Below are 26,484 nucleotides of genomic sequence, written 5' to 3' on the forward strand. Positions count from 1 at the left end.
ATGTTACAGGAATTTGGGGGAAGACTTGGGGATTGTGACATCAGAGATTTCATCTTGCCAAGAGCAGGAAGGAGGGGTAAAGTTCTAACAGGAGAGTACAAATTATCTCAAAGTGGTTTTTTTTAAAAAAAATGAATCATGCGGGCCTCCCCAGTGGCGCAGTGGTTGAGCGCTGGGTTGCGAGGCTTCCCGCAGCCTCTACAGTGCCTGTTCAATCCCCTGGCGCCGGGTGAGGGTCCCACATGGCGCGCAGACCTCTCCGGCCGCCCGCTGCTCCCCTCAGCAGTGTATTTCGTCAGTCTGCCTGTTCTGTTCCCCGCTCTGGCTCTGGTGAGTTCTCTCACCCTCCTGTGCTTCTGACTGTATCCAGTGCTTGTATAAATAAATAAATACATCTTAAAAAAAAAAAAAAAGAATCATGCCAAGAGAATGTCATAATTTTTGGTTTAATACTAAGAACATAGTAACAGTCTCCTAAAATATAATAGATAATGAATATTTGCTATGTACATTTTTAAATGCAATATATTATGCATTTATGATTTGGAAGTAACTCTAGACACCTTTTTAAGCCATAGATTTATATACACATAACAGTTACAAAAGAAAATACAGGCAAAGTGCCTTTTTCCCCCCGATTCCAGAGACATTCCATAAGAAAACTTTTAAAAAGTTTGTTTAATATACATGTTTTGTTTCCCTTTCACTTGGTTTTAAAATACTTAAAAGTCTGAAATCATTTAATTCAGAATATACGAAGCGTGGAGGAGCCCGGAGTTCAGCTGTCAGTTGATTGTAGTTGTCTGTTTATCATTAAAATTAATCATAGCTGGTGACTTTTTCCTGGTAATATAATCTTATTGGAGGCTTTTCATCAATACCCTATTCCTATAAAGCAAATGAAATATATTTCAAAAACAAACCAAAAAGATAAAATTGCATACTTGAAAATAACCCAGAAAGTCACTGCTGAACCAATAAAACAATAGGCTCATAGGTGGGATAAGTGACCATGTCATCAAGGAATGGCTGTCATCTTACCCTAACTCTGCAATATATTCATGTTCCTGTCCTGTGCCAGGAGGGACCCCAGAGTGCATCTTCACCATGACCCAACAGCCCAGCTATGTTTTTGAAAGGCTATTCAAAGTGACTCTGGCTTTATTCAACTTGCCTGGCATAAAGAAATGCAGCAGCAAGGGGCTTCCCTGGTGGTGCAGGGGTTAAAGTCGCAGCACTATTAAGCTATGGCCAGCCACTGTGGCAGCAGACCCCTCCTGTCTCACCCTTTGCTACCCTCAGCAGTATATTCTAGTCAATCTGCCTGTTCTCTCTACTCTGACTCTGGTCAATCTTCAAACCAGCCCCGGGCACCTCTGGCCTACACCCCAGATCTTGTATGCCTAAATAAATAAAAATAAATCTTCAAAAAAAGAAAGAAATGCAGCAGAAAGCATCACAGCCAAAGGGTTAGAGAGCTGCAAACTCACTTCTGCCTGTGGGAGTCAGTAGTGGTGTCAGGGCCTAAGGTGCTGCCACTCCTGACTAGCAGGAAGGGACGCTGAGCTGCACCACTCCCCTTCCAGGTTTCTATCCTTTGTCAGGTGCCTGAGACCTCAGATGCTCAGTAATCATGGCACCAAAGGGGGACCCCACCCCAGCAGGTCAACAGAGCTTGGAATGAAGCCCAGGAACTTCCTGGGGTAAGGAGAGGTTCCCTGTCCTGCTATTCAGAAGCATTATTGTCTTCGCATCCTTCTCTCCCAAGTTAAGCCCAGAAGCATACTTGGGCTCACCTTCTGCAATACAAAAGAAATGAAAATTCCCTGTAAGCACCCTACTGCTTTACCTTTCCATTTTTACTGCAGAAAATACCTCAATTGCAATCAAGATTTTTTTCTTTTACTCAACACCACCAGTATCTGCACTCTTCACTATTTAAATCTTTTATTATCCCAGATGTTATTTGTTCCTTCTTCAACTTCATTTGATTAATTAAAAAATACCCTAAACGCAAATCCTTCCCATTAACTGCATATTTCCTATTTTCTCCTTGTTCCTTTTCTGTCCCCTTTATCATTTCCCTAATATTATGCTTGAAGCTCCAGTCTAAGCTGTGGCACAATCCCTACTATCTCTTAACAATGTTTATTTTCTTAAAAATATTTATTTATTTATGCATACAAGAGCTAGGGTGCAGGCCAGAGGTGTTGGGGCTGAGAGGATTCACCAGACAGAGAGGGCAACAGAAAAGGCAGATTGATTGAAATACACTGAGGGGAGCGGCGGGCGAGTCACGTGTGCCACGTGGGCAGCTCCCTGGTGGGGGACTGAACTCATGCTGCAGTGGTTGCGGATAGCTTCATGGGTTGTGTCTTAACCCCTTGTGCCACCAGGGAGGCCCTCTTAACAATAGTTAAATAATCACCAAATAATTATCTAGATGTTAGATTTCTCTTCTAGTTGCTACAAGATGCTAGCCCCTTTTAAACAAAGGAAAAACTGGTTTTCTTAGATTTCTGAATTGATCTATTTATTTACTTCCCTCCTATGCTATAGAAGTCTCAATCTATTCACTTGCTTAAAATCCTTCAATGGCCTATAATCCAGATAATGAGCTGCAGGATGTCACCGTTTCTCCCCCTACTCCTAGGAATCTGTTTGCAAAAATTTGCATATGTGCATTTTTCTAAACACACAGAGGTCACCACAGTTGGTACTCTACAAGCCTAAATACAGTGACCTTTTGGAAAATTTGTTTTATAGGCCATTTAAACTTCAGGTAACTTCTTAATTTAATGCTGTATTTGACCTTCAAACACCTTCTGGTACAACTTGCTCCTTAGAAACCGAGGCCCTGAGCCTCCCCAGTGGCACAGTGGTTGAGCACTGGGCTGCGATGTTGCCCGCAGCCTCTGCACCGCAGATTTGATCATGGCCTCCCACATGGCGCGACAGACCTCTCCTGTCTCGCCAGCTGCTCCCCTCAGCAGTGTATTTCCCCGCTCTGGCTCTGGTGAATTCTCTCAACCCTCCCAAGCTTCTGACTGTACCCAGTGCTTGTATAAATAAATGTGTAAATCTTAAAAAAAAAAAAAGAAAGAAAAAAGAAACCGAGGCCCAAAAAGGTGGCTTATGCAAAATTACTGAAATGGTCTCTGATAGAAACAGGACTAAATCTAGGACTGCTCCTCCTTGGCCTCATGCTTCTTTTAAAACAGTAATGCCCATTTCCTACCCATCATCAAGCCTGCCAGTTTCGATTGCTTATTTAATAAAAATATTTCCCACTGTCATTTAGAAATAAGAACCTGGGCCTCTCTGGTGTCACAGGAGTTTACTCTAAGTGCTATCGAGCTATCACTAGTCACTGAGGCATGAATTCGATCCCCAGCCAGGGAGATGACCCACATGGTGTAAGCAGACCTCTTGCCTGCTGCTCCCCTCAGCATTTTAGTAGACCTGCCTGTTCTGCTCCCTACTGTTTCTGGTGAATCCTCCTACCACCCCAGCTCCCCCAAATTCTGGCCTACATATCAGTTCTTGTATACATAAATAAATAAAATAAATTTTAGAAATAGGAACCTTAATTAGCTGGTAGGGTTTATTCAGAGAACAAATTTATCAGGTTCCTTCCCCCAGGTCAATTACTTTCTTTAATATGTTGATTTCAGTTTGATTTGGAATTTAAGTTATAGAAAAAATCATTTTTTGGTGACCTTGCTTCAGTTTTCTTCATAACTGTGCTTCTAAAGTTGGTTGTTTGGTGAATACAATGACACTTCATTTATCATCCTATAACTAATAAAATTTTTGAAAAGAACATCAGCTAGTAGGAAAACCCTAAATTTTCAACATTCAAAGTTTACTGTAATTTGACCCAAACGAATGGCATTGCTTGAAATCTGTAAAACTGAACTCGTATCTATCTTCATGACTTTGCGCAGACTAAATCCCACTAGCTGGAATAAGTGAATGTTTGCTGTGTGCCAAGCAGTGCTAAGTTCACCCACATTACTTGATTTTATTTTCACTGTCTCTTCAGGTACACATTAGTATGTCCATTGTATGAGTGAGGAAACCAATGCTTATTTTCAAATATAGTCTGTCACACTAAACTCCTTGCAATTTCTTCTTTGTCCTAAGTTCTTTCATAGACTTAGCACTGATCCCTATCTGAAAAATGTCCTTACTCATCCTTTCTACCCAGTCAATTCTTCCCTTAAGTTAGGAAGCTTCTTTGACACCAGCTGTCACCTTACATGGTTTTACTAACCTGTTGAGAACCCGTCCATGCCCAGACTGCAGGCTACTTAAGGGAAGGGCTCTTTTGCTAGCCATTATATCTGTATAGTGCGTCCACCAGCAACACAATAACTATACAATGTTTCTTCAGATTTATGGATCTCCAGGTATAAGCATTAAGCCCATATAAACACTCTTTTCTAGGAATGCATACAAGTACCTGAGTAGCGATTTTCTTTAAACTCTTTACTGACACTTGGATTTGATGTACAGGGCTAAAGCTTATTATGTATCTTCTCTTTTCCCCTAAATGAAAAACAGGTGTCCACTTTTAGTTTATGGAAAAGCCCGGGTAATTACCTTTGGACACATTTGGGGCACAACATATTGTCCTCCAGGTGTGGGGGTGTAAAATTGCAGGAGGGGAGCAGGAACAGGGCACACACTTGCCCTTGTTTCTCAGGTACCCAGGCTTGTCCCCCATGAAACTGAAGGCGGACCCAGCCTTCTCTGTCTGCAGGGAGACTTCTTCCATGAATAACACACCACCTAACATCTGGGAACAGAAAGAGAGTTAATTATAAACAGAGTGACGAAATCCTACTGTTTAAGACTGCACACCTTGACCTTTGATTCTTTTTTTTCTCAAGTGACAGCTCCAATATAGAAGCTCTGGAATCCTAACTATACCTATTCTATCCTGCTCCCCTTAGTAAATAATGCAAATTTGTTCCTGTTAAAACTTTAGAGCTGGAAGTGGCAAAGCTGCACTGCATGTGGGTATTTGATAGTGTAGAGGAGGCAAAACTATCCATTTCAGGTGTTCAGCCGGGGCTCAGTGACAAAATGAAAATCAGACTAGCTAGAGTTTATTAAATAGTGTAGCACTCACCAAAGAGAAGCTGCCAGGAAAACTAGTCCAAGATGATGGGTTAGAATTCTAAGTTATATAACATCTTCCACAAAGACCAAAGAATTGGTAGAGGAATCACAGGACAAACAAAGAAAAGCAGTTTTAGGTTCCCAAGCACAATAAACTATGGAAAAATATATGAAAGGACCTAATGGAATAAGCTTTATTTGCAGATTCTTCTGGTGCCATCTCTAGGTTGTTTAAGAGTCTGTCTCCAGCAAAGGGACAATTTATATCCTGCCTTTAGCCAATCGGGGCAACTTTTTCTGGGTTTGCTACTTTGTCTTTAGCGCAAATTTAATTTTCGTGTTAAAGAGGCATATTCTGGGTAGCCATATTTTGGTTTCCTCCAATAGAAATGCCAAACCAGACTAGTCTGGGAAGGGTTTTGTCAAATAGTCTCAACTCTTTAGTAGGCGCTGTGTTGTGTAAACCAGGCTATGATGTTCTGGAAATGTATCCCCTGTCATTCTTAAAATATTTGAGGTAGATAGAATTATTAACCTATTTTACAACAAAGAAACTGAAAACTGGCTTGAATAAATTTTTAAATTGAGGTGACACTGATTTATAATGTGGTCTAAGTTTCAGATTACAACTTTACACTTTGATATCTATATAAAATATATGCTGGTCACCACCAAAAGTAGTTTCTATCCACTGCCAATCAATTGACCCATTTACCCAATTCACTTACCCCTTAATTAACAACTTTCCACTTACTAATGAGTGTAATAGGTGCTAGAAGACCCAGGCTCAAGCTCAGTTGATTTTTACATAATCAGCCTTTTAATTCCTTAAAGGGGAAAAGAAATGATAACAAACAGATTTCTATCCCCTTCTGATGACAAAATAATTGCAATGGTATTCACTATTAACATTGCCTTGGAACCTAGCCCTACCTCAGTCCTAAATCAGAAACTAAGGGGGAATGGGATGGGGCCCCAGGACTCACCAGCTCTTCAAGATTTTGATATATCCTAAAAGCGATCCCAGGTTAACATTTAAACTCATGTCCTCATCTGGACCAGAACTAGCTCTTACTGTTGACTGGACTTACCACTTGACTCTGGTGGTGACTGTACTTCTTGTATTTCCTCCATCCTTCCAGCCATGGCTGTTATTCTGGTCCAGGAGGCAAACACAGCATCTGGGGCAGATGTTGTCACTACCACCGTGTCAACTGTCTCGAGAGTTGATTCTTGGAGGATAGGTGCAGGCACACTGTCCTCAGGAGAAGCATTTACTTTAGGAGGATTAGTTTCCTCAGAACTTTCCGGAGTTATTTTCCCACTGCTTAGCACTGCTTTTAGCTCTGATTTCTTCAGGATCCTGGCCTCCTTTGCAGTGTTGGGAATATCCTACAAATTGGTTTTAAAAGATTAAAGTGATAATTACAAGTGCAGTCTCAATATTTATTGCTCTCTTTGCAGTTGCTAAGTGAGGGGATATTGTTCCTTCTTAGAATGAGGCATATAGGGGGGAAAAGAGGGACTGAAACAATTCTCCACACTTTTTGATTCTAAAATAGGCAATCAGGTTGAGAACTAAGTCTTCCACTCTGCCAAATTTCCTATAAATTACTTACCTTTTGATTTGGATATGCATATTCACAGATTCTCTTATAAACTTCTAATTTCTAAGACAAGAGAAAAATGAGTTAATAATCATAGCAAGGGGTCCCCCCCTTCACCCAGCACCAGAGTATCTCACCCCAGCTCACACCTGGCCCTTGGTGCTCAGCTTTAGTTCCCGACCCCAGGCCCGCACAATGTCCCGGTGAAGCAGATTGATGGGTGGGATTTTCAAGGGCAGTGGAGGAATTGGTATCTTCTTCCGTTCAGGTTTTACTCTATCACTGTCTTGTGCTTTCTCGGTTTTGCAAGAAGCTTGAAGGAGAATGGGACAAAATTAGTGATAAATTTTTGTGTTACTTTTTAAAATAGCAAAAGTACAAACACTCTCAGTTTTTGTAATCCAATCCCCATTTTACAGCTAAATATTTTGCCAAGGGCCACATCATCTCAAGAGACAGAACCTAATAGCTGGGGTTGAATACTTCTGAAACTGAGTTTTTACTTCCTAAAATTCCCCACCACTCATACATACTTGCCCCTTTGTAGTTGTTCAACTCACTGGCTCTAGGATCCACTGGAGATTGTACTTCTAAGGGGTTGCTAGTTTTAGACCTTTGTTTATAAATGCTCAAAAGTTGCCTTATCCTTTCACTATAAAAAACCACCAACAACATTGCACACACAACCACCAATAATTCTGTCAACCCACCATCATGTCTGCACTGGGGTCTCCAGCTACTTACACCTCACCTCAGGAAAAGACATATCGGAAAGACAGATCATACTCCAGAACATTCACAACTACGCTATTTTAGTCCCTCTGGTTTAATGAGTACACACAATACCAATGAGGCATAGCATAGGTGTTTTTACCTAATTATTTTATTTAAGTTACAATTGATCCCTATCAGCCAATATAGGTATTATCCTTACTTTTTAAAACAGGAAACAGAGTTCTAACAATGGGATTTTAAATTTATAAGCCGCTTGTCCCCAAATTATTTTACACTGAGATCCCTAACTCCAAGCAGTCAGTTAAGGCAAAAATAATTACCAGAATTAAATATATTATGGGAGTTTAGAGACAGGAAGAGAAAAGTTTTAACAGAGGGGACTCAAGGAGAGCCTCAGGAAGGTGGGCTTTTTTTTTTTTTAAGCTGTTTTTTTTTTTTAATAGAAGCATGTTTTATTTATTTGTTTGTTTGTTTTGTTTATACATGCACTGGGTACAGTCAGAAGTGCGGGAGGGTGAGAGAATTCACCAGAGCCAGAGCGGGGAGCAGAACAGGCAGAAGGACCGAAGTACACTGCTGAGGGGAGCAGCGGGCGGCAGGAGAGGTCTGCGCGCCATGCGGGACCCTCCTCCAGTGGCCGGGGAGCAGCTGGGGATTGAACCGGCGCCGCAGAGGCCGCAGGCAGCTTCGCAACCCAGCGCTCAACTGCTGCGCCACCGGGGAGGCCCAGGAAGGTGGGCTTTAAACTAAACTTAAGGGCCTCCCTGGTGGCACTGGGGTTAAAGACAGAGCTATCAAGTAAGCTATTACTAGCCCCTGCAGAATGAGTTCAATCCCAGCCTGGCCAGGGAGCAACCCACACAGCATAGCAGACCTCTCCTGTCTAGCCTGCTGCTCTCCTCTCTCTCTGGTGAATCCTCTCACCTGCTTCCCCTCCCCCGCACCTCTGGCTTACACCCCAGTTCTTTTATGCATAAATAAATCTTTAAGAAAAAATAGACTAGACTTCAAAGAAATGTAGCACCTACAAAGTACAGGGTGGAAATTTGTTCCCAAATCCTTCAGAAAAATCCATCAGGGTTTCTTAGGCACTAGTGTAAGCACACGAGTGTATAGAACCTCTTACTTTTGTCCTCTTTCGTACTTCTTTTTCGTTTGGTCGTCTTTGTTGAGGTTATTCTTTTCATAGTTGATATACTTTCACCAGAAGTTCTCTGTTCCTCTATGGACACGGTTTTGAATTGGAAAGTAACATTTTCTTCCCCCAACTTCTTTGTGGAATTCCACTGCACACAGAAGAACCAGTCAGTCATTCCTATGATGTCCACCCGCCATAAACACCACTGACTATTAAGATCTTAAACCCACAGGCAAAGCACCAAGATAGTCATTGAACTCCACACTGGTGATATGGATTCTCCTCGGGACACAATCTTAACTCTAAGTTTCATTTATAAGATAGGGAAGCAAGGCCAATTTGAAAGTACAGGACAGGAAATATGGATCCAAACAAAAATATGATCACACAATTACATAAAGCAGAAAAACTGGTGGGTAGGGTATGATTGTATCGTTTGAGATAATTGGCTTAAAGATCTTGAATCTTTTAAATAAATATTTAAATACATTGAGAAAAATGTAAACCAAATTTTACAATAAAGTAGAATAAGCTGCTTTTGGGAAAACTTAAATCACCTATTTGTCCCCAAATTTCCCCATTCCTTCATTCTTTACCTCTTTCAAATAAATGTGTTTCCATATTATTGCCAAAGAGATGCTATACACCCATTCAAGGAATTGTTCTTGGCATGAAAATTGTCTTTATACAACCTACAAGGTTTCTTCTCTTAATTGCTCTCCATTGCCCCAAGTTCCAGTAGCAGAATTCCTTTCCAACTTATCTACTTTGGCCTGAAGGGTTATCACTTAGCTCCACCCTATATCCCACACCCACCCACATCTATTGATATTTAAAAATCTTAAATCTTATTCCTCTTTCAAAATCTCCTTTCATGTATTAGTTCATCTGAAAAATCTTTCTAGTCTAATAGACTGAGTCAAATTTACATTTCATTATTACTACCTCCTGCCAGTTGCAAATTTACCTTTGCTTATGTGATTTGATTAATACCTGTTACTCCATTTCACTGTAAACTTCGCAAAACTTTACCTTTCAACATGGACTCAATAAACATGGTGACCTTTTTTTTTTTAACTTTGTTTTTAAGATGCAGAAGTAGAGGCTAAAAGGTTACATAACTAAGGGAAGCAGGTAAGCATATTAGATAGAAATTAAATCCAAATAAACTTTTTTTGCTCCCAAACATAAATCCTTTCTACTTCCCCCAAGGTGGGAGCACCAACAAATTAACAATTGTATGACATTTTTACATTTCCAAAGCAGCTTTACATTAGTATTCAAATTTTACATTTGCCCTGACACAAAGTCCTCACTTAGGGTCTCAAAGTCTTACAATTAACAGGGCAAAAATGACAAATTCTTGTAACACTGCGGACACTCATATTTCACTTCTGGAACAAGTCTCAAAGCCTCTCCACCTTTAGATTCTGTATGCAGTACTTGTCCACATATCTGATTTCTGATTATTTTTTGCTCTTAATGACCCCAGGGAAAAGAAGACAAGTCCAGACCCAGCACCTGTGTTTTAGGACCTTCTTTCCCAACCTTAGCTCAATTTCCTATTCCCAAAGTCTTTCCTCATCTCCCCTTTACTCCTGTAAGCATTTCCCTACAGATGCTTTATTCTGCTTGTGGTGCAAGAAGGATAAATCATCTCTTTAAAACCATAACAAGAAACCTTATTTCTTACTGACTCCTCACTTCAAAATACCGGGCTGCATTCATTTTCAAGACTACCTTTTTCTAAATATAAAGGAAGAAATTCTAAGGCACATTCTTTTCTCCTCAATGTAAGGATTACAAGTGCTGAGGCAGAGAAACATGGGAAGACTCACAAAGACAGAGAACAAACATGCTAAAATTGCATTTTATGCTATTAAATCATACCCCAATATTTACCTCTTTGCCTTTTGAATTCTCCATACTCTAGAAGTTGAGGTTGATATAAACTTAGGAGTTCTGAAATGGCCCCTAGCCCAATACTGCTGTTAAAAGTCTCCTCCCACTTCCTGCCACCTAAAACACTTTTCTTTGTCTCCTCCCCCCCCATTCGTGAATGTAAAATTGTCTACTATCTTATTCAGGAGGTGACTTTTGTATTGATGGATATATTAGTGATACCATTTCTGCTTCTTTTTAACTTAATCATGTACAGTGTGGTTCACAAGACATTGGGAAATTGATAATGCCTTCGGAAAATTTCCAAGCGGGGGGGGGGGAAAAAATGTTGCTAGAGACATCTGAATGAGATGTGTGAAGGGATTTAATGATCGGATTTGTGGAAACAATAGAAACCTGGGGCCAAACCGGTGGCTCGAAAAAGGGAAACTTTTTGCATGTACTACCTTCAGTCCATTTCTTAAGCAAGTTACTCCGCCAATTCAAACTCCAGCTTTCCATCTCTACTAAAAAGCACCTTCTCAGCTGTCAACAACTAATAATACTTTTGTCAAGTTCTTTAAGTATCTCTTATGCGCCAAATTCTAGGTTCGAGAGTTCACAATCACTAATTTTATTATTCTCCATTTGTTTTTGCTCATATTATTTAGGAGTTCCATTTTCACTCAACAGATTTTACGTAGTTCGTATTTGCTTCTTCACTCATTAGCTCATCTAGTGCTAAAGGGTTACTCTTGATCAGACAATATCTTCATAACAAGATCTGTTGACAAGACCTGTATTTTCTGCAAGAGCTTCATTAATTTCAGTTACTTCAGCTAAAGAATAGAGTTCACTAGCAGAGTACCCATTTTCCAAAGCACCATACTCCTGTTGTTTGCTCAATTTTTTCCTAATTTCAAGCGGATGACAGTAAACATCTCCAAACTTCCAGTGAAAAATTGCTGATCCCCACTGTTCCAATAAGATCATAAGATCTTTTTTTGTTATCCACCCATGTTTGTGAATTTTCTGACTGAGAGCAGAGCTGAGTCCTGGCGCAGCTTGCAGACCCCGCCAGCCTTATTTGCAGAGTCCAGGGCCCTTGCAGGTAGGCACCGCAGGTGCACAGGCTGCGTGCGGAGAGCAAGCGGCTTCCTGCCGGCTGTGCGCCCCTGGCAGCGCCGCCTCAACGCGGTGAGGGAAGCTGCGTAGTGGAGCCGAGACTCGCACACACCCCATTCTCTATTTTAGAGATCACAAAGGTATGAATAAAATTGCGTTGATGACTTGCTTGGTGGCACAGTAAGTGAGAAAGCCAGAAATCAAGTCCTGAGCCCGGTTCTACTCCTGGAAACTCTTACCTACCGAATCCGGAGCAAAGTCAAGATTCTCTCCACGGATAGTTTGAAATCCACCTTCCCAGGTTAACTCCTTATGGTCAAGCTGTCCAGATGAGAGGAGTGACCCAAAGGCGTTTCCTATAATTAAATGGGAGCCACATCTTCATTTGTCAGATTACAAAATCTGTTTTGTTCCTTTTTTGTTTGTTTTGCCAGCATCTCATTGCCCTAAAATGATGTGATTCTTACCTAAAATGAAGGTAAATATCTGCTCACGAATTAGAAGTCCCTGGAGATAGGAAGTAAGTAAATGGGGACTTAGGAGTAATGACATGTGGACTGAACAAGCTGCAGAGAAGCAAAGGGGAGATCAGGTATTTAGAATGGTGATTGTCTGGGGCCTGGAATTGGGTATTGATGGACGGTATCTTTCCCCCTGGTTTACAGCCAACCAGTCAAGACTTACTAGTTAAGGAATGCGTAATGTACTTAATTGAATCTTCTTTTTTATCCCAGTGTAATTGGAAGTGACATTGCTGAATTCTAAATTAAGTACAAACCCAGATTTTGCAATATCTAATCCTGGGCAAGAAGCAATCTGTAATTTGTATATAAGTAGATAGAGTGTGTGTCGGAATAATGATTTTGAAATTCTTACACCTACCACCGTTTGGGGGACACAATTCTAAAAGAATTTCATGACCATTCAAAAAAATGAGTTAACTATGTATAATGCCCTATGTAAAAACAGAATTAAGGTGTCTCCCTGGTGGCCTAGGGGTTAAAGTCTCAGGGCTACTGTTATAGGACAGCCCTGATATTGAAAGGGTGGGATTTGGAGTTCCCAGTGTCTTTGGCTTTGGCCTGGGGTGGGGGTGGAGTCCACAAAGCCTGTATGGAATTACCTTTAGGACGTCCTTTTCCCCCTGACACTACCACTGTGAAGGCTCACCACAACGGCCTGAGTTTGATCCCCAGCCAGGGAGCTAACCCAAATACGGTGTAGCAGACCCCTCCTGTCTGTCCTGCTGCTCCCTTCAGCGGTGTATTTCAGTAGATATGCCTGTTTGGCTCCCCACGCTGTCTGGTGAATCCTTTCACGGCGCCCCATACCTCTACTTCACACCCCAGTTCTTCTATGCTAAAAAATAAATAAAGGAATCAGTACATTTTAATTTAACATATCTCAGCTTAATTGAAATAATACTGTGTTCTTGAATGAAACAAAAGCTATATCTTTTCTGTAGGACTGGTTGGAGTTATAATTTGTAAGCAACCTTGGGCAAAGTATGATATATTTGTGTTTTAGTTTCTCAAATATAAAATAGAAATAACTAAGTTTATTGTAGCTTTTAGAGAAATGATGAACACAGTTTTTTTTTTTTTTTTTTAATATTTATACAAGCACTGGGTACAGTCAGAAACGCAGGAGGGTGAGAGAATTCACCAGAGCCAGAGCGGGGAGCAGAGCAGGCAGAAGGACCGAAGTACACTGCTGAGGGGAGCAGCGGGCGGCAGGAGAGGTCTGCGCGCCATGTGGGACCCTCCTCCGGTGGGGAGCAGCCGGGGATCGAACCAGCACTGCAGAGGCTGCGGGCAGCTTCGCAACCCAGCGCTCACCCGCTGCGCCACCAGGGAGGCCCTGAACACAGGTTTATGTGTAAAATTTGTTACAAATGTTTAGTGATCAAAAGAAAACTATTTTTTTTAAAAAGATTTATTTATTTTATGCATATAAGAACTGGGGTACAGGCCAGTGGTGTGCAGGGTGAGAGGATTCACCAGAGACAGAGTGGGGAGCAGAACAGGCCGACTGAGGTAAGTACACTGCTGAGGGAAGCAGCGGGCGAGTCAGGAGAGGTCTGCTGCACCATGTGGGTAGCTTACCAGCCAGGGATCAAACTAATACTGCAGTAGCTGAGGACAGCTTCATAGGTTGTGTTGTTTTTTTTTTAAATTGCACCTTTTTTTTTTTTAAGATTTATTTATTTATTTATACAAGCACTGGGTACAGTCAGAAGCACTGGAGGGTGAGAGAATTCACCAGAGTCAGAGCGGGGAGCAGAACAGGCAGACAGAGGACACTGCTGAGGGGAGCAGTGGGCGGCAGGAGAGGTCTGCACACCATGTGGGACCCTCGCCGTTGGCGGGGGATCGAACCGGTGCTGTAGAGGCTGCGGGCAGCTTCGTAGCCCATTGCTCAACCACTGGGCCACCAGGGGAGGCCCTTCATAGGTTGTGTCTTAACCCCTTGGGCCACCAGGGAGGTCTAGAAAACTATTACTTTTTAAAGTGTTATGCCAGGGCCTCCCCGGTGGCGCAGCGGTTGAACACTGGGTTGCGAAGCTGCCCGCAGCCTCTGCAGCACCGGTTTGATGGTTTGATCCCCGGCCGGCCTGCAAGGGTCCCACAGGGCGTGCAGACCTCTTCTGCCCCCCTGCTTGCTCCCCTCAGCAGTGTATTTATTTAGTCAATCTGCCTGTTCTGTTCCCCACTCTGGCTCTGGTGAATTCTCTCACCCTCCCATGCTTCTGACTGTACCCAGTGCTTGTATAAATAAATAAATCTTAAAAAAATAAAATAAAGTGTTATGACAATGTCTAAGATTCCACCTATCATGAATCCAAAAAAATATTTATAATCAAATGTCATTCATTTGTGGGCAAAAGAGTATGGGTGTCTACTACATGCTTGGCATGGGAGTGACAGTGATGAAAAAAAAAAAAAAACAACAGATCAGGGACCAGCATTCATAGGTTTCTGGACTGTTCGGAAGAAGGCATTAAGCAAATAATACCAATAGCTAATAAGATAAGCAAATGCTTTTTTACATTTTAAAGTGCATTCTATTTATTTATTTGCATTACAAATGTAGCCTATTCAACCATGATACTTGAAAAGAAGGAGAACATATGATAGCCTGTAGTAGTGATTTTGAAGTCATTAGAAATGGGGGAAATTCGGGGCCCTTCCTGGTGGCGCAGGGGTTAAGACATAGCACTATAGCTATCAGCAGGCTCTGCAGCACAAATTCGATCCCTGGCCAGGGAGCTACCCACATGGCGTGGCAGACCTTTCCTGTCTTGCCCACTTCCTTTCAGCAGTGTGTTTCAGTCAATCCACCTGCTCTGTTCCCCACTTTGTCTCTGGTGAATCCTCTCATCCCCACACCTCTCGTCTGTACCCCAGTTCTTGTATGCATAAATAAATAAATCTTTAAAAAGAAAAAAAGAAATGGGGGAAATTAGTCAATCTGAAGAATCAGGTGAACTGAATTAACTGAATAGAGGAAGGGAAAGAGCTGCCTAGGACAAGGGCCACCCCCTGGTGGCAGTCCAGCTCCTTTAGAAAGTCTTGGCTGTGTGACTGGTGTTCAGAGAGAGAGGAGGAATGTGTAAGTGGAGTCTGGATAGATTGGCCTTTTGACCTTTAAGCTAAGAGTAATGGAAAGTTGTTGAAAAAATCAAGACAGGGATGGAGTGGGCACTCTGATGAGTATTTGTAAAGATCTTTAAACTTCAATGTGTAGAAAGAGGTGGAGATGAATCAGAATAGTCTCAGGCAAGTGAGTAAGGAAGTTACTGTGGCAGTTTTAGATAGGAGATACTGGCAACTACAGTGGTAATCCAGAATTGTAGTTAAAAGCAGACTCAAAGCCAGAATTTTTTTAACCCCCAGTCTCCCTATAAAAGACAAGATAATGGACCCCAAATTGAATTGCTTATGGTAAGCCTCACATCACCAAACTGATATTTACAATTTCAGCCTCTCCCAGAAATGAAATGTTAAACCAATCAGCCATCATCTAATATTTGTTAGTTAAGTAATCTGCCTCATAGACAGCTGCTATCCCCTAAAGGATAGTGACCTTGCTACAAGCAATCCTCTATTTTTGTCTAGTATGGTTTGTTCCCAGCTCCCTTCTATTTTCATTTTGTATGGTCCTCAGAGTTCCCTTCTATTTGCTAGATTGGATGTTGCCTTATTTGAGCAAATTTTTCCATTAATAAACTTAAATTTTAAAATACGCCTTAGTTTGTCTATTTAATACCCTCTTTTCCTTGCTGTGTATACTCTAGTCCTTTACTTGTCTATAAAATGGGGATCATGAAAATAGTAGCTCTTGCTACTATTGTAACCCCAAGTTTGTGGGGCTGGTGAAGTGGACCATCAGTTGTCTGGAATGAACATGTTTTAATTAGTAGAATGTTGAACAAGAATACAGATTGGAGAGAAGTATATATTCCTGCCAGGTTTGTTTTTTTCTTTGTTTTTGTGTACGTTTTCTGTTACCCAAAAAGTTTTCATTGAATAAAATGAGCAGAGTTAATGAGGCCTTTAGTTGTTTACCTGGAAGCAATAAATCTTCCAAAGTCATTAATCTGCATTTACAGCAACAAAACAGGATTGTAGTATACATAATCACCATTTCTCATATGATGATGTGATGGAATGGAGAGATTTGGTGGGAGGTATGATTGTGGAGGTTGATTGAAACACTTGTCTAAATCTCTCTGTACTTATTTAAGATTTATACATAGTCCAATTCATATCCAGAATGATTTTACCAACTTTATAACAGTATATGAGAATAATTCTTTCTCCAGATCCAGGAGACTGACAGTCTAGTATATTAGTACAAAATGATTTTAAGTATCTTAAGTATCATTTTAAGTTTCCCTCATGGGAAACAGGTGAGTCATTACAAGTAAATATAAAGGGTATGGTAGGTCATCAGATTTGTGAATAGCTGCTTAAAAAAGGAAAAATCTGGAAGAAGATACTAAAGCTGATAAGAAAAACCAACCACCCAACTAGCTTTATCTATAAACGCTCTCCCTTGCAACTCTCCTCCCTCCTCTGACAGGTTAGGCATTACTGATAAAAAGGTGTTGTGTTGTTTCTTTTTTTTAAACTATTGGGTCAGATAACATAATGGAGAAATACTAATAAAATTACTTCACAGTAAAGCATATGTTTAATGATATGTTGCGGAAAAACAACACAAGCATGACTGTTTATAATATACATTGTATTAAAAAAAAAAAAAAAACATTTTGGGCCTCCCCGGTGGCCGCAGCGGTTGAGCGCTGGGTTGCGAAGCTGCCCGCAGCCTCTACAGCGCCAGTTCGATCCCCAGCTACTCCCCAGACACCGGAGGAGGGTCCCACATGGGCCCAGACCTCTCCTGCCGCCCGCTGCTCCCCTCAGCAGTGTATTTCGGTCCTTCTGCCTGCTCTGCTCCCCGCTCTGGCTCTGGTGAATTCTCTCACCCTCCCGCGCTTCTGACTGTACCCACTGCTCGTATAAATAAATAAAAATAAATCTAATAAATAAATAAATCTTTAAAAAAACCATTTTTACCTAGTTTTAAGATCTTGGATTTTTTTTTTTTTTAAGATTTGTTTATTTATTTATACAAGCACTGGGTACAGTCAGAAGCGCGGGAGGGGGAGAGAATTCACCAGAGCCAGAGCGGGGAGCAGAGCAGGCAGAGGGACCGAGGTACACTGCTGAGGGGAGCAGCGGGCGGCAGGAGAGGTCTGCGTGCCATGTGGGACCCTCCTCCGATGGCCGGGGAGCAGCCGGGGATTGAATGGCGCACCGGAGGCTTCCGGCAGCTTCGCAACCCAGCGCTCAACTGCTGCGCCACGGGGGAGGCCCTATACATTGTATCTTTAAGAGCCAAGAAGCTAACTGATTTATATAGGTCACAAAACATGCTTGAAAAGATTTTCGAATCAGGCCTCCCCTGGTGGCGCAGTGGTTGAGCTCTGGGCTGTGAAGCTGCCTGCAGCCTCTGCTGCACCAGTTCGATCCCCGGTCGCCGGGCGAGTGTCCCATCTGCCTGTTCTACTCCCTCCTCTGGCTCTGGTGAATTCTCTCACCCTCCCGCGCTTCTGACTGTACCCAGTGCTTGTATAAATAAATAAATCTTTAAAAAAAAAAGATTTTCGAATAATAATTTTATTTTATTTTTTTTTAATAGAGGCATGTTTTTATTTATTTATTATATTTGTTTGTTTGTTTTGTTTATACATGCACTGGGTACAGTCAGAAGCGCGGGAGGGTGAGAGAATTCACCAGAGCCAGAGTGGGGAGCAGAGCAGGTAGAGGGACTGAAGTACACTGCTGAGGGGAGCAGCGGGTGGCAGGAGAGGTCTGCGCACCATGTGGGATCCTCCTCCGGTGGCCGGGGAGCAGCCGGGGATCGAACCGGCGCCGCAGAGGCCGCAGGCAGCTTCGCAACCCAGCGCTCAACCGCTGCGCCACCGGGGAGGCCCTCGAATAATAATTTTAAAAGGGATTTCTCACAGTAGGAGGAATGCTGAGAGCGCACAGTGTTTGAATTACATACCATGAATTACAGACTAGATTCCTTAGGCATCTACTTTATTTTTTTTTTTTCAGATTTATTTATTTATTTATACAAGCACTGGGTACAGTCAGAAACACGGGAGGGTGAGAAAATTCACCAGAGCCAGAGCAGGGAACAGACTGATGAAGTACACTGCTGAGGGGACCAGAGGGCGGCAAGAGAGGTCTGCGCACCATGTGGGACCCTCGCCCCGCAGCTGGGGATCGAACTGGAGCTGCGGAGCTGCGGAGCTGCAGAGGCTGTGGGCAGCTTCCCAACCCAGCGCTTAACCGCTGCACCACCAGGGGAGGCCCGTTATGCACCTGTTTTAAAGAACAGGACATTCTGCTTTGAGGTAGGTTTACTTTAAAGTTGTTGCAAAGAATGTCAGGTCCTGCTGCCTGTCACAGTTGAAAGCCAATAAACAGGGGCCTTGCTGGTGACCCAGCAGTTAAGTCTCAGCACTATCACCTCTCTGGCAGGAGAGCTACTCCATATGGCACAGCAGACCTCTTCTGACTCGCACGCTGCTCCCCTCAGCAGTATATTACGGTCGTCTGCCTGTTCTGTTCCCCACTCTGTCTCTGGTGAGTCCTCTCACCCCCCACATCTCTGGCCTGTACCCCAGCTCTTGTATGCATGAATAAATAAATATTTTTTTTAAAAAATAAAACATCATTAGTCATATAGAATGTACTTGCAGCCTGTGCTACGTATATGTCCAGATTCCTATACCAGGTAAGGTGCTCTTCCCTTTCTCCCTAGTCCCCTATCAAAGCTACTGAAACTTAAGCTTCAGTATCTTACTCACACTAGCTCCTTTTGGTTCTTGCGAAGACCCTAGAAATTTTGCATTCATAATTTTGACACTGGGCAAAAATAAGGAAGATTTGAGGACCCCAAACTGAGATGTGGGAATATGGGAAAAACCCATGTTTCCTGTTTTAAGGGTTTGTGCTCACTCATGAGCATTAAAGCAAAATAATCAAACTTTAGTGTGTGCAATGATTTTAATTAGTGTGTGAAGTTCAAAGGGAATAGAGAGAGAGGGAGAAGAGCAGGGGAGAGAAGCATTTCAAAATACTAACTCCCAGTCGAGCTCTGAAATCCTCTGTCCACTCATTGGCAAACAACCAGCCAAACAGGTAGGGCCCAAAGCAGAACAGCCAAGACCCAAGAGCAGAGTCACCAGGACTCCTGAATCCAAGGCACCTCCCAGCAGGAAACACAAACAAGAAATTGGATAGGGCCCGTAGGACTGGGAGAGAAGGTGAAAATCAAATTTCACAATGTATCACCCAAGCTGAATCCACCACAAGGTCAAAGTAGTGGCTGCCATAGTCTCTCAAGGAAGCAGGATTGTGCTGCCTGTCAAAATGCTGAAGCTGGAAAAGAGAGAAGACCAGGAAAAGCCTCTTTCCATGTGGCTTCTGCTCAACATGGCTACCCAGTTTCCTCCTCTTTCCCATCTCCTAACCCCTTCAGGAAGTCTGGTTTACTCCTGCCCAGAATTGTAATACTAAAGGCCTGAGATGTCAGAGGCCCATAGATGGGGCTGGGAGATGACATTTGCTCATTCCTATGACCTTAGCAAATATTCCTCCCAGCCACTGCAGCGATTCCTCTTACAATTTTATATTCTGTCTTTAAAAGAAGGGCCTCAAAATCTGTATAACTTTTAGGACTTAGAGATCTGCCCCAATGATAGCACATAAATCCTAAATGTTTGTATAAAACAATAATGTTCCTTGAAAATGCCACCTAATATGTTCTCTTTTTAACTCCTCCCTCTAACTCCCTGCTCTCCTCCCAATTAACAGTGCTCCAGGAAAACCATTAACTGGTTATTAGATTTCCATCTTTTTATCCTCCTGTAGTGCTAAGTGACAGGTAATTGTGTGTCATAGAGCCATCACCGGCATACATATAATTTAGTACACATTCAAAAAAGATAACACTTGGGACACACATATTGCAAAATAACATCCACTCAAGTGGACTGATTAGAAAAAACCTGCACTCTTTCTCTCAGGCCTGTGGTACTGGCGGGATGGGGAAGTGTCTCAGTCTTCATACTGCCAGGAAACTCCACAGCCCTGTCACTATCAGAAGTGGCCCAATAGCCAGCACAAGAAAGCCCATTTGGCAGCTGTTTTGGAGGTATTTCCCGTGCAAACAGAATTGTGCTGGTAAAAAAGGAGTTGAAGCCAGTCAAATTCTGCCATCAAGAAGTGTTTCCGAGTGCAACTGATCAAAAATAGGAAAACCAACCAGTGGTGGGTGGTTGAATTTTCTTGAGGAAAATGAGGATATTTTTATTGCTGGATATGATAGCAAAGGTCATGGTACTGGTGACACTCCTGTAGTCCTCTTTAAAGTTGTCAAAGTACATTGACAAAGGAGCAAAGACTATGCAATGGAATATGGACAGTTTGTTTAAAAAATGGTGCTGGAAAACTGGACCACCACATGCAAAAAAAATGAAACTAGACCACTACCTTTCACCGTGCACAAAAATCGACTCCAAATGGATGAAAGAACTGGACATAAGACCTGAAACCATAAAATATATAGAAGAAAATGTAGGTAAAACACTACAAGATATACATCGCAATAACATCTTTAAAGACTCATACCCAAAGCAAAGATAGTCAAGGAAAAGATAAATGCCTGGTATTACATCAAACTGAAAAGCTTTTGCACAGCAAAAGAGACATTAACTAAAACAGAGAGACAACCCACTGATTGGGAAAACATCTTTGCACCCCAGTCAACTGATAAGGGACTGATCACAAAGATATACAAAGAACTTACACAACTCAACAAAAACAAAATAAACAATCCAGTCCAGAAATGGGCAGAAGAACTTAAAAGACATTTCTCCAAAGAGGAAATGCAAATGGCCAACAGGCATATGAAAAAATGTTCAACATCCCTTATAATCAGGGAAATGCAAATTAAAAACACATTGAGATACCAACTTATACCAGTAAGAACGGCACATATCAAAAAAACAAGCAACAACAAATGTTGGCAAGGATGCATGCAATGAAAAAGAAAAACGCTCCTACATTGCTGGTGGGAGTGCAAACTGGTCCAACCACCATGGAAAGCTGTCTGGAGGTTCCTCGGTCTACTAAAAATGGAGCTACTATACGACCCGGCAATTCCACTCCTAGCTATCTACCCAAAGGATACAAAAACTTTGATTTAAAAGACCACCTGTACACCTATGTTTATTTACAATAGGTAAAACCTGGAAACAACCCAAATGCCCAAAAACAGATGACTGGATCAAGAAGATTTGGCATGTATACACAATAGAATATTATTCAGCAATGAATCATAAAAGATAAACTCATGCCATTCACAGCAACATGGATGGAACTAGAAGGTATTATGCTCAGTGAAATAAGCCAGAAGGAAAAAGAAAAATATCAGATGATTTCACTTATAGCTGGAATATAGGGGAACCCAGTAAGAAATCAGTGTAAAAAAATAGTAACAGTACAAAACACAACAAAGTAAAATGGGCAGTTATAAATCAGAGACATCCTGCAGGGGAGGAGGAGGGAGAGGGATCAGAGGGAGGGAGGGAGGAGCACAGGGGGCTGAGGTGATGGTGCACGGGTGCATTGGTGAAGGAAACTAACTCTATGGGGACTACACCTGAGTGGGTGGAGGGAAGCAAAAATTGTTTTAAAATGGGGCCTCCCGGGTGGCGCAGCGGTAGAGCGCTGGGTTGCGAAGCTGCCCGCGGCCTCTGCGGCGCCAGTTCAATCCCCGGCTGCTCCCCCGGCCACTAGAGGAGGGTCCCGCATGGCGCGCAGACCTCTCCTGCCGCCCGCTGCTCCCCTCAGCAGTGTACTTCGGTCCTTCTGCCTGCTCTGCTCCCCGCTCTGGCTCTGGTGAATTCTCTCACCCTCCCGCGCTTCTGACTGTGCCCAGTGCATGTATAAACAAAACAAACAAACAAGCAAACAAATAAATAAAGAAAAACATGCCTCTATTAAAAAAAAAAAATCTTTAAAAAAAATTGTTTTAAAATGAACAATGATGTAAAAAAATAAAAAATAATATTAAAAATAAATTAAAAAAAAGAAAAATAAAGTTGTCAAAGTGCAAATGTTTTTCTGTAGGCCTTATACAAAGGCCAGAAGGAAAAACCAAGATCATATGTTTTGATGGTGGAAACACAGTAGTAATAAATTTTCATGTCCCAAAAGAAAAGGTGGCACTTCCCACATACTCTGCAGCTCTGATGAGGCCACAGTGTTTAGCAAGTGGCTCTTGAGTTTAATTTCATTCTCAACTCGTTCCATTTCTCTGGTGTATCCACATAGAGACCACAAACTGTACAGCTACTATGGCAGCTCTGTGTCCCTAGTTCATGTCAAATAAATTACTGAGGCCTTTTGAGGCCAAAATAAATTCTATTTATCAGTACTTCAGGAGATTGAGCACTGCCATGAGAGGATATTGGTAAGCTTCCCGAAGTATGTTCTTCTCCAAGCCAGCTCTAGTGCCTGGAGACTGATCAGCATCGACTTCCTGTCAGTCATTTGCTGATATGTTGCCAGGGGAGAGGCAGCGCAAGTCTACAGGCTTTAATGAACCGATTTCAGTTGAAAACAGGAGGAAATACCTGGCACTGTACTAGTCTTTGTGATCAAGCAAACTCCCTGAGGTGCTTCAGAGGGAAGGAAAGCAAACAAAGATTTAGACAAGCAGTAGTGACTGAGACAGTTCCTTCAGTTTCCAGTGTGAGGGCAGAATTCCTCCTTCCTCCTCCCCGCCCTCATTACTCACATCATTAGTCCTCCTGAGTCCACCTTGGAGGTTTTGCAGTACTGAGAGTCCACATCTTCATTCTCACAGCTGCTCTCTGTATTTAGGATTTCATTTTTCTCACCTGCGTCACTATAATAGCCTCCTTATTGATTCAGTTGCTCTTCATTCAGTCTCCTTCCACATGAGGCCTGAAGACTGCTCTCGACCTCCAGGGGATGTGAATGGCCTCACTTGGAGCTTTCAACTTGAGCATCCCAATGGCTCAGAATAGAAAATTTGAGTACATAAGGCTTTTTTTTTTTTTTTTTACATAGATAACCATCTTAAGGAATTTAGGAATGAGAGTTTATAAAAGTAGGCTTAATTTAATTCTGCAGCATGTGTGCCTTTTTGCTAAGAAGACTTAACTCTTGTTAAATATAATTCACTTTTTGGTGGCTTTAAATTTTACCCGGCTCTGAAATTGGGTGGCTTTTATCATAAGAATTGCTTTCCTCCTGAGCTAGAAGCATAACCATGCATAGAACAGTAAGAGTAACTTAAATGAGAGTGATTACTAAATAACTGTGGTTTCAAAGAAGATAGGTAATAACAATTTGCATTCATACAAGCCTGCCTTTCATGTGAGTATCTCGAAGGCAAAACGTAGCTGATGCTGTGTTATGGTTAAAAATTACAACTGTGCAATTTCCTTATTCCTGAGTGTTTCCCTTCTCAAATATGATGCTGAGTTAAAATCATCTCTGGAATTCAATGTACATTGATTTTGAACACAAGCTGTGCTATTTTTTTTTTCCTATCCCTCTTACATCAACCCTAAGAGGCAAAGGCATCAATGGACCACCTGCTTTTGTGACTTTGAAGTATTTGCTATCGTTGGGGAAAAACATGACAAGGAATGGATGGACATCTTTCGGAGCTAATCTAAAGTGGAAAAACACACAGATGAAGATGGAGATTGAATATTTTTTAGTTTCCTCAGAATCAGTTCAATCTCAGAACTAACAAACACTTCAAGAATGCATCAGAGTGTCAAAAGGGAGGATGGGGGCGGGTGGAGGAAGGAAATTGGGCTTAGTATACTGTGATCGAAGATTATTGTTGCTTTGGTGGTTCGCATGGTTATTAGACATTTGTAAAGGTATAAACCTATACCCCTAAAATATATAGCGTTGTAAATCACTATTACCTCAATAAAATTAATTAATGGTACCTCAAGGAAATTAGTTCATTGACCAATGATTTAATCAATCTTGCGTATGTAATGAAGTCTCCATAAAAACCCAAACAGGGCCTCCCTGGTGGCACAGGAATTAGAGAGCGCTATCAAGCTATAGCCAGCCATTGCAGTATGAGTTCGATCCCCTGGCCAGCCATGGAGCCAACCCACATTGGGCAGCAGACCTATCCTGTCTTGCCCGCTGCTCCCCTCAGCAATGTATTTCAGTGGATCTGCCTGTTCTGCTCCCCACTCCCTGGTGAATCCTCTCACCCTGCTTCACCTCTGGCTTACGCCCCAGTTCTTGTATGCATGTCATCTCCTTGGATGTTCCTGAGTTAAATCTTTTTATAACAAACCAGTGACCTAGTAAGTAAACATCTTTCTCTGAGTTCTTTGAATCCCTCTAGCAAATGAATTGAACCCAAGGAGGAGGTGGTTGTGACCTCTGTCTAGGGCCGGTAGGTCAGAAGCACTGATAACCTGGACTTTCGAGTGGCATCTGAAGTTGGAGGAGTTTGTTGGACAGTCTCACAGAACTGACCTTTAACCTTGGGAATCTGATGCCTTCTCCAGGGACATAGTGTCAGAACTGAGTTAAGTTGTAGGTCACCCAGGTGGTGTCAGCGATTGCATGTTGATGTGGATGGAGACCTCCTCCTCCCTCCACAGTGGAAACGGCCACAGAACCCTTAATCTTTACTACAAAATACACTTCAAAATAATATGTTATCAGTGAAAGCACAAGGAAAGGGATAAAGCGGATGGGGAGAGTAAGAAAAACACAAAGACACAGGGCATCCCCGGTGGTGCAGCGGTTGAGCGCTGGGTTGTGAAGCTGCCTGCGGCCTCTGCGGCGCCGGCTCTATTCCTGGCTGCTCCCCGGCCACCGGAGGAGGGTCCCACATGGCGCGCAGACCTCTCCTGCCGCCCGCTGCTCCCCTCAGCAGTGTACTTCGGTCCTTCTGCCTGCTCTGCTGCCTGCTCTGGCTCTGGTGAATTCTCTCACCCTCCCGCGCTTCTGACTGTACCCAGTGCTTGTATAAATAAATAAATAAATAAATCTTAAAAAAAAAAAAGACATTATTAAAAAAAAAAAAAAACACAAAGACACAAAATAGGAAAAGAACCACAAGTGAAAAAGTTCCAGAGGGAACCCTTCTTTTTTTTTTTTTTTTTAAGATTTATTTATTTATATATACTTTATATAAGTATATATAAAGGGTGAGAGAGGGAGGTTGAGAGAATTCACCAGAGTCAGAGCAGAGAGCAGAGCAGGCAGAAGGACCTAAGTACACTGCTGAGGGGAGCAGCGGGCGGCAGGAGAGGTCTGTGCACCATGTGGGACCCTCCTCCGGTGGCCGGGGATTGAACCAGCACTGCAGAGGCTGCGAGCAGCTTCGCAACCCAGCGCTCAACCGCTGCACCACCGGGGAGGCCCTTTTTTTTTTTTTTTTTTACAATGGACACACGGAACATACAGCAGTGCAATTTCGTGGCTCCTGAGTAACTTGCTGCCCAGCAGTCTAACATGGTCCAGTCTGCCCAGGGCAACAGTGGCGTGGGTGTTGTCTACTGGTAGAACTTGATGAGAGGAGTCCTGGAGAACCTCTAAGACTCTTTTCTTAACTATCCCATTTACAAATTTGTGTGTATGAACATTTGATTAGAAAGAGAATGTTCTAATCAAATACCCAAAGGGGTATCTCACTCTTCTGGTCTTGGTAAATTAGCTTCATTCTGGTTTATGTCTCTATCTTCTGTAAGATTGTTCACTAAGAATTGTTAACTAGGGCCTCTTTGGTGGCACAAGGGGTTAAGAACCGCACTATGAAGCAATCCGCAGCCTCTGCAGCACGAGTTCCATGCCAGGCTGGCCAGGGAAAAACCCACATGGCTGAGCAGACCTCTCCTGTCTCACCCGCTGCTCCCCTCAGCAGTTTACTTTGGTCAGTCTGCCTGTTCTGTTGCCCACTCTGTCTCTGGTGAATCCTCTCTCCCCCCACTTCCCTGCACCTCAGGTCTGTACCCCAGCCCTTGTATGCATAAATAAATAAATCTTAAAAAAAAAGAAAAAGAAACCCACCTCTCTCTGGCTTAATTCTCCAGGTTTAAAAAAAATAAAAAGATTTGTTAACTTGTTGCTGAAGAACACAGACCTCCAGGCTTATAAACTGAGGTCGAAGGCCCTAGAATTTTGTGACAGGAGAGAAACTCCTGTGGCCAAAGCCAGCAGTCCTTACATCTCTCCTCCTGTGTTCTTCACACTTCACATGACTTTCTTC

The 26,484-nt window shown here is 42.4% G+C and overlaps 1 protein-coding gene across 1 annotated transcript; it reads right to left on the bottom strand.

Moving 5' to 3' along the window:
* Positions 1-857: 857 nt before the first annotated feature.
* LOC311170273 (developmental pluripotency-associated protein 4-like) lies at positions 858-8,782 on the bottom strand (the record flags this gene model as incomplete). Its single annotated transcript, XM_084232654.1, has 6 exons — positions 858-888; positions 4,606-4,801; positions 6,219-6,519; positions 6,747-6,797; positions 6,884-7,047; positions 8,596-8,782. The coding sequence occupies 6 exons, from the start codon at positions 8,780-8,782 to the stop codon at positions 858-860; spliced, it is 930 nt and encodes a 309-aa protein (XP_084088780.1).
* Positions 8,783-26,484: the final 17,702 nt, after the last annotated feature.

This window comes from Talpa europaea (genome assembly GCF_964194135.1).
Source record: "Talpa europaea genome assembly, chromosome: 4".
In the NCBI taxonomy this organism is placed as follows: Eukaryota; Metazoa; Chordata; class Mammalia; order Eulipotyphla; family Talpidae; genus Talpa; species Talpa europaea.